General features: G+C 43.2%; 1 protein-coding gene across 1 annotated transcript; it reads left to right on the top strand.

The window, feature by feature from the left end:
• Nucleotides 1-8592: 8592 nt before the first annotated feature.
• On the top strand, nt 8593-9753 carry LOC147639026 (microbial Terpene synthase-like protein 13). The gene has a single exon (XM_086793259.1). It carries the CDS (start codon nt 8593-8595, stop codon nt 9751-9753), a length of 1161 nt encoding a protein of 386 aa, XP_086649385.1.
• The last annotated feature ends 2843 nt before the right edge of the window (nt 9754-12596 follow it).

Raw genomic sequence — 12596 nt, forward strand, 5'->3', positions numbered from 1 at the left:
ACGGGGTCTAAAAAAGCCTCGTCATCGGTATAAGCGCCGGTATAAGCGCCGGTATCGTACCGTCGGTATACCTGTCGGGGGATAATACCGGCGCAGATACCGGCGCCTATACCGACGCTAACCGGGGGTAATACCGGCGCTTAAACCGGCGTTTATACCGACCTGTATACCGACGTCTAAACCGGCCCCTATACCGTACCATATACCGAAGTGTAAACCGGCACCTATACCTAGGTATATACCGACGCTGATACCAGGGCAAATACCGACGCTGTAGCAGAAATTTTTTTTTGGGCAGAATAGTGCTGCCTGGCTGTTGCCTAGCTGCCTGCAATGAGCAGGATCAACAACAGCAGACAGACAGCACCATTCTGTCTACAATAGAGCACAAAAACAACCGTGCTCGTTTGCATATTTTCCTGATATCGACAAACAAGAAATTAAATTAAACATTAATACTCAAGAATGTTTTGATCATATTTCATTAGTTTGAAGGTCATCTTACATCATGGTAATGCCTCCCAATTGACGGTCTCTCCTTCTTCTTCAAGCATCTCAAACAAGGCCACAAGGCCATGTTTGTGAGCGTACTTCTCCTCTCGCCTGCTTGGTGGGCGATTCATGGCCAACTCCTGCACACACGATTAACAATTATAACTTTTAAAAAATCAACATTTAGCCCACATACATACATTCAAATAAATAAAATTGCTACAAACACTTACGAATTCATGGCGCATGGTTTCGTAACCACCACTCCCGAGATGAGAAGCCCCTATTGTTTGCAGTCTTGCCCTTGCCGCCTCTCTTTGTTGTTGAAACCTGTCTGGTGTCTCGGTGAGCTCCTGAGCAATGGCTGCCCACTCCGTGTCATCTAGCCAAACAGGTTTCTCCTTCCCCTCTCTGAATGCGTCCCTCGCCTCTGACCTACGATGCCCCATCAAAATGCGAGCTGTATACTGTATCCACTCATTAGAGACGACATTCATAGGGTCAGATGGCTGGAACTCTTGCTTTATCTTTGTGTTTATATAATTTTTCTTTCCCTTGTCTTGCTGATCCCATTTAGTCATGACAGAGTCATGAAACTGTATAGTGCACAATTGTCGAATGCGTGTCTTCATTGCCTTCCCTGCACTATCCATTATTGGTGCCCCATCCCTAATTGTGTAAATCTTGCTGTTGTCATGGTCATGTGCACCCCAGGGAGTGGAAGGTGACCCTATGGGTGTGCTATCAACAGATGAGAGCGAAGGACGACGCTCACGTGGTGGTGGTGTCACAGCATCTGTGGCACTACCACCACAACAACCTCCACCTGAAGACCTACTACGTGAGCGCCGTCTATGTGAAGACGTGGTAGATCGAGCTGTAACAGGAGTGGAAGGCTGTGTGGTACGAGGTGTGGGAGCTGCTGTCGTACCCACGGGTGTGGGAACTGGCGTCGGGAATCCAGATGGTGAGGCAGATGTCCCTGCTCCAGAACCCCAATAACTCTGAGCCATGGCTCTCTGCTCTGGAGTCATGGACGAAAGAAAACCATATAACTGCTGGGGACTCATGCCCTGCGGTGTAGGATTAAATGAGAAATCTGGACTGTAGTCGTAGGGCGGTGAGTCACCCATGGCCTGTTGGACAAAAAACCATATGACAAACTTGTACGGAATGAAAATTACACGGTAAACAATGAATGAAAGAACCATAAGATAAACATTAACATTGATAAACAACATTGGTAAAACTATATCAACTTGCTCCTACAGTAGTGATTATGATGGTAAACATTAACAATGGTGAACAATGAATGGACCTTCAATGTCATAAAACCATTACAAATATGTCATAACTATTTGCATAATCATTAAGATACATCATTTTATAAATCATTATCTATTCTATCATCCTCATTAAGATCAGTAGCCCCAAAGAGATCTATGTCTATGCACATTTCAGCATCCTCATCATTAAAAGTCCCTTGATGAAGGATGTCTTCATCATCTATGTCTTCTTCCTCAACTTGATTTTCAGCTTCCTTCGTTTGCACCTCTTCATTTGGATCTTGCTCTAGTTCCTTCTCTTCATTTGCTTGCTCCTCTTCATTGTTGATATCGAGATGTTCTTGCTGCTCTCCATTACCCTGTGCATCCACATCACCTTGTTGTAGCTCAAATTCTTCAAAAATTTGCTTGCTGCGGGGGGCGACTTGAACCACAAACAGCCAGCGTGGATCTTTTGGATCCGCTTTAAAGACAACCTGCTCACAATGCTCTGGGCGCACAAAAGTATCTTGCTGATCGGTCCATACCTTTGTGGAGTCCACTTGGATGAGGCCACTCTTGTCTCTACGTACAGATGCATGTGGCCCATTCATGATTACCTTGAACCACTTCACATCGAAGATAAACAACTCAAAACTTCTGAAGCCAACCTTCAATATATCTTGAATGGTTCCAAAGTAATCAAGCATTCCAGTAATTGTGTTATCATCACTTGCACTTGCACGACTTTCTTGAACAAACTGTGCTGTGACACCACAATCAAAGGTTGCTCTTCTTTGGTCTATTCGTTCTACTCGAAAATGACGTCCATGTGACCAAAACGCCCCATATTTGTGATACTACAATGAGCACAAAAAGTTTGTTGATGGAGAATCAAACACAGAGACATGTAGAGGAAAAAATGAGAGACATGTAGAACTTAAACACTTACATGCCAATCGCATCCTTTTGTAAGCTCCTCCTCCTCCTCTGTTATAGGTAAACCAGCACGTTTGGCTTCTAAAATTGTAGCTTCTAGCCATCTACCTGTGGGAAAGTCCGGAAGAGCTTGCATACCTTCTGGATATGGGAGATTTCTTGTAGTGCGATTCCTTCTGAAACTTAAACGATCTTGTACTCGCTGTCGCTTGAGAGCTTCATATGTCTCAATCCACTTCTCCATTACATGAGAGTTCAAGATGCAAAATTTGTTGATTTTTTCTCTCAAAGTGTTATCCATCTTTCTCTTAATGCCTTGGCCTTGAGGTTCCTCACCAATGACTCGCCTGTTGGACTCTTGAGACCATAGTCGAGGTATCTCTGGATCTGAGGAACTTAAATATTCAGTGATGTAAACAAGGGACTCTTGTATCAGCCACCCTTCTGACATACTACCCTCTGGGCGAGCCATTTGGCGAACAAATCCCTTTAATGTCTTCATAAACCTCTCCAAAAAGAACATCCATCTTGAATGGACTGTTCCAGCAACTGCAACCTCATCTACAACATGAACTAGCAGATGCATCTGGATTGTTAATAAACTTGTAGGGAAAAACTTCTCTACCATGCAGACTGCCTCTATGGAGTTTAAACGCGCTGTCTCCAAAGTGTCTCTCTTTATCTCTTTTGAAGAAATCCAGCGCACCAATGTGCCAATCTTATAGATAGTAGCTCTAATGTCTTCAGTGAGGCAATCTTTTATTGCTATGGGTAGCACAAATTGTAGAAACTTGTGCCAATCATGACTCTTGAGACCACTAAGATCATCATCCTTTGTAAATGCACTTTTCAAGCAATGCATACAACCTGTCGGAGTCCGAAACTCTGAAATTGTCCTCTTGACTTGTTGTTCCTCCATCTTGCTAAAAACCCATGGGGCTCTTGGAAGTAGCACCTTTCCATTGGGTCTAGTGCGAGCCCACAACTCTTGCATACAACCAATCTCTTCCAAGTCATCCCTTTGGCCTTTAGTATCCTTTTTTCCTGTCATGGTCTTCCACAGAATGTCAGCTACATTCTTGAAAATATGCATCGGGTCAAGCAAATGGTTTATAAGGAGATCACCCCAATAGGGGAGTTGGTGAAAGATAGAGAGCCTCTTCATCCCAGGACATGCCAAGTTGCCACATTCCTCCCATTTGATCTTCCAATCGCTTGCCTTCAATGTACTTGGAGGAGGTCTTCCTAGATTACCATCCCGCAATTCATGATTTTCTGGCAGATACCTAACATGTCCTTGGTAGACATTCTTTCGTAATGCTTTTGAGTATCTTGAATCAAGTCGAGGACCACATACAGGACATGCATTGTAACCCGATATAGCCAAACCTGAGCATTCTCCATAGCCAGGCCAATCATGCATTGTCCACATGAGAATACCTTGCACAGTTGTACCTCTTTGGCCGTTGTGGGGCTTTGACATGTCCTTCACTTCAATTCCGTTCCACAAGGTGCGTAACTCATCAATAAGTGGTGCCAAATATACATCCATGTTCTTCACCTTGTACTTTCCTGGAACTATTAATGAGAGCAACAGATGACCTTTCTTTATTGCTAACCATGGCGGAAGATTATAATTCACAAGGCAAACAGACCATGTGCTCCATGAAGAGCTCCTTAAACCAAAAGGGTTAACACCATCCATTGCTAGGCCAAGACGGAGGTTTCTAGGTTCTTCCTTAAAAGCCGGCCATTTCTCTTCAATGTGTCTCCATGCGGGTGAGTCTGCAGGCACACGCATCACTTCATCTGTGGATCGAGTTGTGGCATGCCATGTCATCAAGCTTGCTATTGATTTGCACCTGAACATGCTTTTTATCCTTGGAATGATTGGAAAGTGCCTGAGAACCTTTACCGGGACAGCTTCCCCCTGAACATCTTCTCTATATCTGTTAGAGCCACAATGGGGACATTCTTGCAAATGCTCATATTCATGGCGGAAGAGGCAACAATCATTGCGACAAGCATGAATATTATTGTAATCCATGCCTATGGATTTCAATAACTTCTTCGCATCTGCACGAGATGGAGGCATCTCGTTGCCAGGGGGCAATATTTGATCTTTCAAAAGCCTGCAAGTATGGCAATATCTGATCGTTACTATTAAGATTTTCTCAAGTACAAGTTGATAATTTAACATTTCAACAGTACGTGTAATCTCCAAAAAAAGACCTTACTTGAATAGTTCAGTGACACTTGTATTAGACCATCCAAAAACTGACTGCAAATTTAGCATCGTAAGAGATGCACGCAATACAGATATGTTGGCACCATTGTATAATGGAAGGCGTGCAAGTTTACGCATGGCCTCTTCCTCTGGTTCATAATTTGACCGTTGAGAATGTCGTGGTTGATGATCTTCATGTTCATGCTCCTCGAAGAGAGCTTCTTGTTGCTCAATGAAGGCATCCAACATTTCTTCCATTGGACCTTCTTCCATTCCCTCGGGTGCTGTTAATTGAGCTCCCTCTGTCACTCCCTCCTGCGATATCCTCATCCTTTGTTGGGGACGAGAATTCACAGGCGCAATGTTATCAAGATGCGGCTGCACACTTGCTTGGTTGTACGATTGAAACCGTAAATTTTGCAAGCGCTCCATTGGAAATATTCCAGCATCATGAACATGCTCGTTGCAAATCCTTCGTTTTCGAAAGATTTGGTACTTACATCGCATGCATGGACACGCTATTCTCTCTTCAAGATTGAGAGGCTCCATCTAGCAGGATAACATGTATATGCAGCTCGTTAAACACAAATCAGCTTATCTCCTCTCCATACAAAAGTAAATAGAATTTGCACAAGGATGGAGAGAGAAGCTATCTCTATTCATAAATAGCTGTTTATATATAAAGACCTTATGCAATAATCTAAATGCATATTATAAGTATAAGCTTGCATAATAAGGATTGAATTACGGTTTTGTAAATTCCGCCAGAGTCTCCTTTGTAATTGAAACCAAATCTCAATTGAAAATGCAACTTCTTAAAACTTGTACGCAATACTCTTTGCATCCCACAATGTCATGAAAGATCATATGCATTTGCAATATCCACACAATATGACAGAAAAGGGGCCCCATTGCCCAAATGCATCCACAAAGTCGATGGTGAGGATTGTTGAGGACGCGCGTTGAAGCTTGCCGATCTCCCGGCCAAGCTCTTCTCACCCCTTCACCGAGTTTTCCTCCAAGGTGAAGGTTGAGGCCATTTCTTCACACCGGTGTACCTAATCCCCCTTCGTACCGCTTTACCAAGCAATCACGGCACAAAGAGTTCAAGCCATTCTCCCCTTGGCCTCTCCAACCAATGCCAAGGTACCCTTACACATTGCTAGATTCTATAGAAACTTGAAGTGGTTGCAATGGTGAGTGTAGGTACAAAATGATGTGGATAATATCAAATGATAGAACAAGTTTGTTGGCTTACAAGCATTGAGCATGACTCATGCCCTTTTACAATTTAGAACTCAGCAATAAAGCATGGACTCATGCCTCAATCCATCATCCAAAAGCTCCATTGGAAATTAACAATTCACAATGCCCTCACCATGGCATTTGCATAAGCATTTGTTAACCACAATCAAGGCATTTGCAATTGCATTTTAACAATCCCTTTCATATAAGCCATATGCATAAGTCTACCTGCGTACGCTCTATGCATAAGCCATATGCATAAGTCATATGCATAAGCCTTATGCATACGCTCTATGCATAAGTCTTATGCATACGCTCTATGCAAGACTTATGCATAATCTCTATGCATAAGCTCTATGCTATATGCCTTATGCACTATTATGCTAACCCTTAATCCCTTTCACATAAGCCTTACGCACACGCTCTATGCATAAGCCTTATGCACACGCTCTATGCATAAGCCTTATGCATAAGCTCTATGCATAAGCCTTATGCACACGCTCTATGCATAAGCCTTATGCATAAGCTCTATGCATAAGCCATATGCATAAGTCTACCTGCGTACGCTCTATGCATAAGCCATATGCATAAGTCATATGCATAAGTCTTATGCATACGCTCTATGCATAAGTCTTATGCATACGCTCTATGCAAGACTTATGCATAAGCTCTATGCATAAGCTCTATGCTATATGCCTTATGCACTATTATGCTAACCCTTAATCCCTTAAACATAAGCCTTATGCACACGCTCTATGCAATTACGCTCTATGCATAAGCCTTATGCACACGCTCTATGCATAAGCCTTATGCATAAGCTCTATGCATAAGCCATATGCATAAGTCTTATGCGTACGCTCTATGCATAAGCCATATGCATAAACTCTATGCATAAGTCATATGCATAAGTCTTATGCATACCCTCTATGCATAAGTCTCTTGCATACGCTCTATGCAAGACTTATGCATAAGCTCTATGCATAAGCTCTATGGTATATGCCTTATGCACTATGCTAACCCTTAATCCCATCACCCAATGGTGTAATAAACATGATCTTGTTTTACGTACATGGATAATAAAGATTGCAAGCTTATTATAGGTTTTATGCATAGATATTAAATTAATCGTATGTGTTGTAAGCTTACAAGAACCCAAAACTAACCCTAAACCATAAAACAAGGATGCAAAAATTCATATGAAATAGCATAAACAAGAAAAATCAAAAGAGGATCTACCTCTTTTTCGCAAAGCTGAAGGAGAGCTCGAGGATTGGTGAAAGATTGGTGAGGTGAAAGAGCTGCAAAACAAAATATTAAACAAACTAATTAGTAAATTAAACACAAAAAAAAGAACTAATACAAAACCCTAAAATCTCTATGCATGCATTAGGAGATCTATGCATACATAGAGAGCTCTAGATCTCAACATGCATAGAGAGCCAAAAAAAACACAAAACCCTAAATGTCTTAATTTTTCAATTAAAAACTAAAAGCAATTGCAATAACATGTTAGGAGAAGGAGAAGAGGAGAAAAGAAGAATGAAGGAGAAAAGAGGAGAGAGGAAAAAAGAGGAGAGAGAGGGAAAGAGAAGAGGGAGAGAAATTACCTCTTCCGCTTGATTTCTGCGAAAAACCAGAAAATAGGCTCTCGGCTTGTGAAAAACTTACGAGCGTCGGTATATGCGACGGAATATGTGTCGGAATATTCGTCGGTATATGCTACGGAATATGCGTCGGTATCGGCGTCGGAATAAGCGTCGGTATAGGCGTCGGTATACGCGACGGGAAATGAAAATTTAAAAAAACCCCGCCATACTTGTCTCCTCCAACATGACGACGGACATACCGACGTTCGACATTTGCGTCGGTATTTTGGCGTCGGTATGTCCTCAACCTCTTGTAGTGGTTTTTCGGTCATTTTTTTGGTATAGTTTTTAACCTTATAAATTGTAATGTTCAAAACAAAAATTTTAGTTTTTTTACCTTACATTCTAAGATTTTTAAACCTTACAAATTATAATGTAAAAACGAATATACACGACCAATAAAAAGCCTTTCACGTGCAAGAAAATGAAAGGCTTTCACCTTTCATTTTGTTGCGTGTGAAAGTCACAGATTTTTATCGCGTGAGAGTCTTTGTTTTTTCTCCCCTCTACTTTGAACTGACCGGTTTGTCTCTTTGTCTCTTGTGGTCGTGGATGTCTTCTCTTTTCCACGACTAAACACACGTCTCGTAATTGGTCGGCGTTGTGGGACTCGGGAGTGTGGTATCTCGCCTATAAATTTGAGGAGGTGTCGGAACAGAGAATCCAGAAGCCAATGAATAGTTACTAGAGTGTGTGTGTTTCTACGTCCCGACACATTGTGCGCCACCTTCCAGGAGACTAGAGTGTCTGTGTGTGTGTGAGACAGAGAGAGAGAGAGATGGAGTCGACATCTGCGCCAAGCGTCAAGCTCTCTTGTGACGCCGTGCCCCCTGCTGCTGCATCCGCCGCCAGTAGCTCACCTAGCTTGCGCGTGCCTGGTAATCATGAGCTCAGCTTCCGCATGCCGTCTCTGCGCTGCTCGTTCCCCTCACTGTTGCACCCAGAATACGAGGTGGTGAGGGAGCAGTGCGAGGGGTGGGTCCTTGGCGTGGCGCTGCCGCCCTCCGCCGCCGCCCGCCAGTTCGTGGTGGATTGCGTGCTGCCCCGTTTGCTCTGTCGAACCATACCCAAGGGCAGGCTAACACGCCTCATCCAGGTCACCAAGATTATCTCCTGGCTCTTTATCTCCGACACGGACGACGACCACCCCGATGCCCTGGGCTCCGACTACGCCGCCAGCGCACAGCGAGCGGACCTCGTGTTGGCGATCCTGCGCAAGGGTGATAATCATGAAGAGGATAAGCAACGGTTCGACCTTTCCCCATTGGCGGCTTGCAAGGCCATGAGCAAAAATAGAGCCGGGCTCGAGGCACTGGCCAAGGTGTGGGCGGAGGCGTGCAAGGACATGCCGGCTGGCCTCCGTGCCCGATTCACCGCCACCATGGCCGACTATTTCAACGGCGTCAAGGCGCAGGCAGCCTTCCGCAGCGTGCAACGCCTTCCGGACGTGGACGCCTACATGGACATCCGCCGCCAGGCCTCCTTTATCCTCCCTGCGTTCACCCTCGTGGAATATGCGCTCGAAATCGAGCTCGATGAGGCCACCTACGCCCACCCTCTTATTGGGCAGCTCCGCAACGCTGCCATGGACTACATGTGCCTTTGCAACGACCTTCTCTCATGTCGCGTCGAGATAGCGGTGGGCGACTACTTCAATCTCCCCTCCATCGTGTACAACACTGCCGACACAGCGTGCGCCACCTTCCAGGAGGCTGTCGACCGCGTCGTCCAAATGACAGAGGACCTGGATGCCCGTTGTGTTGATCTCTTCGCTATCATTCAGAACAGCCCCGCTCCCGCCCTCCAGCAACCCTGTGTGCGCACCTACCTAGACGCCCTGTCCTCTTGCATTTCCGGAACCCTCGCCTGGTCTCTTGAGACGGCCCGCTACCGCCAGTCTTACACCCGTGAAGGTTTCGTCGTCGACCCAGCCACCTAATATCACTGCTATAATATCACCGAATATCGCTACCCATACCTATTGTCTTCTGTTACCACATATCAATGTGCTACCGCCACATCTAGTTACGTCATTGCACTATATCAGTACATAACCAATTACTATGAATAGTCCAATACTTTATTGGATAAAATTAGGGTTCTGGTTTCAAGTGAAAAGTTTTAATACGTCTTCCTTTTTTAAAAGTAAAAAGTACGAGAAGACTTTACATTGCGTCTTGCATGATTGTCATGTCCCATGTCTACATCTCATCATCCAAATAAGGAAGCGATCCCAAACTACGTTGGTGCAATTAGGAACACTCTAGATTCATTAGCTTCGATGAACATGTGTTGCAACTCGCTTTGCTCAAGTCATTATATGTTTAGGTACAATTGTTTGGAGTCATGATATTTTTCTTGTGTGTAGAGTAAGCTTAAAAAAGTGTGGGTGGGAGATGACATTCCGTTCCCTTCTATATAATGCATTATATTGTGCTCGATTGAGCTTTTTCTTATATTTTAGAGCTAGGCCTTAAGTCTCATGCGCTTAATTTGAGTCGTGCAACTAGCTCCCATTTTGTAATGTTCTTAATTGTAGATGATCACTTGAATTGGTTGAGAATTAATCAAGGCTACAAAAGGGTACTCTTGAAATGATAAAGGCCATTATGATATAATTAAATCTATAATCATAATCTATAAGCTCATGCTAGTAATTATGCTAAAACTTACTAAGCTCGTTTTGCAACACGTTATGGGCAACACCACAATCTTCATGCTTGTCTCCCATGCTTATACTTGAATCTTCATGTATAAGATTACATTGTCTCACGTTGTGCGCATCAATTATTATTACAATTGGTTGAAGATGATGTTAATTATGAGAGGGTGTATTGCTATATAATTATATGGATGTTGGTTAATTGTGAGAGGGTGTACTGCTTGAAAATGTTGGTTCAATGTGAGAGAATGTACTCCAGTGTTGATTGAAAATCGCAAGAAGGGATGGAAGAAGTAGGCATTAATGCCACTTAGGGATGGAGTTGTTATAACTTCGTGCGATCTAATATAACATAAGCTGCTAATATCATTCTCAACATTATAGAGGAATGGCCATCCCACTAGCACTGGTTTGATCCTTGTTTCATGTCATCTTGTTCCCATAACTATACAACACCCATCCCTTCCTTCATGCCAACATCCACACAAAACCATGCGTGCACAAATGAGCCTTATGGATTCATAAAACCATATAAAATTGGCTGCAAATTATTTCTAATCAAGTGAAAGATAGTTCTACAGCTCATGTGCTCGATTTTCATGCTCTTAAGAGCTTATGATCTAATTAATACACAAGTTCCTTAATGAACTTTGTTGTTAGTACATAACTAGTACCTACGAGAACTACTTAAAAAAGTAATTCATAGAAGAGTACTTTCAAGTGTACATTCAAGCCTTTAAATCTAAAGACAGAAATGAGGGTAAGACGAGAGAGAGTGAGGGGAAGATGAGAGAGAGAGAGAGAGAGAGAGAGAGAGAGAGAGAGAGAGAGAGGCTCTTTGTAGTAACAAGGGTTCTTTCTAGTTAACAATATACGATGGAGGCCATCTTGGTAGCAAAGACCTACAAGTTACGCCCACATAATATATGCATGATTGTACTGCCTCACTAGATGATTGTAAGTAAAAAGAAGCACAGATGCCCAGATGCCTTTAGGATGCAAAGATTAACAAAACACTTGATTGTATGATTGCATGACTAGGCGTAATAAGAAACATGGATCCTGTGAGGATGCAAAGATTGACAAAGCATCTCATGATTGGATGAATACAAGTAGTAAGAAGCACGGATGCTTTGAGGATTCAAAGATTGATAAATAACCTCATGATTGGATGATTCAACACGTTGAGGATGTAAGTATCTACAAAAAACCATAGTGTGGATTCATCATACAAGGCCTTATAAATGACACAACTCCTCACACACACGCTTGTGAGGCTCACTTTTGTGAGGGTTCATGCTCCTGAGGCTCATGCATGTGAAGGTTCACACCTATGAGGCTCATGCTTTTGAAGGTTCATGTGTTTGAGTCTCATGCTTATGAGGGTTCACGCCCGTGAGACTCACTTTTGTGAGGGTTTATGCTCGTGATGCTTATGCTTGTGAAGGTTCATGCCTGTGGGGCTCACTCTTTTGAGTGTTCATGCCTGTGAGAGTTCATGCACGTGAGGCTCACGCTTGTGAAGGTTCATGCCCATGAAGCTCATGCTTGTGAGGGTTCACGCCCCTAAGGCTCACACTTATTGTGACGGTTCATGCCACGAGCCTCATGCTTGTGAGGGTCACACCCCAAGAGCCACACTGAGGAGGCTAGGAGATATGAAGCTCACACAAAACCGGAAGTCAAAGTACAAAGAACTCACAATTCGGCCAAAAGGTAAATACATTCTACATTCTAAATAGTCCCATCAAGCTAGGTAGGACCCTAAGAGATCCACTATCAGGGTCTATTTCTTTTGTTATTCTGAAGTAAATGAGAAAATTCACTATAACAGAAAGAGGGGGTAGCTGCATTTATAGTGTGGCCTTTATAAAGGGAACTGGAATGCACAAACATGACACTACATAAGATTCTTTCACTTCTGCAATAAGACAAAGTGCCACTACAAGAAACTAACACATATGTGCAACAATAACTTGCCCACATACCACTCTAATCAATTAAAACTCCCTGCCAGCGGGTGGGTGAGTCTCATCTACTCCCACACCTAATTTTGGTAGGAGGTTTATAATTGATTCCTCACCAACTAGTGACTTGAAATTTTTGATGGTTGTGTGGTG

The sequence above is a fragment of the Cibotium barometz genome, chromosome 4 (genome assembly GCF_041138505.1).
Source record: "Cibotium barometz isolate CiBa-2024 chromosome 4, ASM4113850v1, whole genome shotgun sequence".
Classification (NCBI taxonomy): Eukaryota; Viridiplantae; Streptophyta; class Polypodiopsida; order Cyatheales; family Cibotiaceae; genus Cibotium; species Cibotium barometz.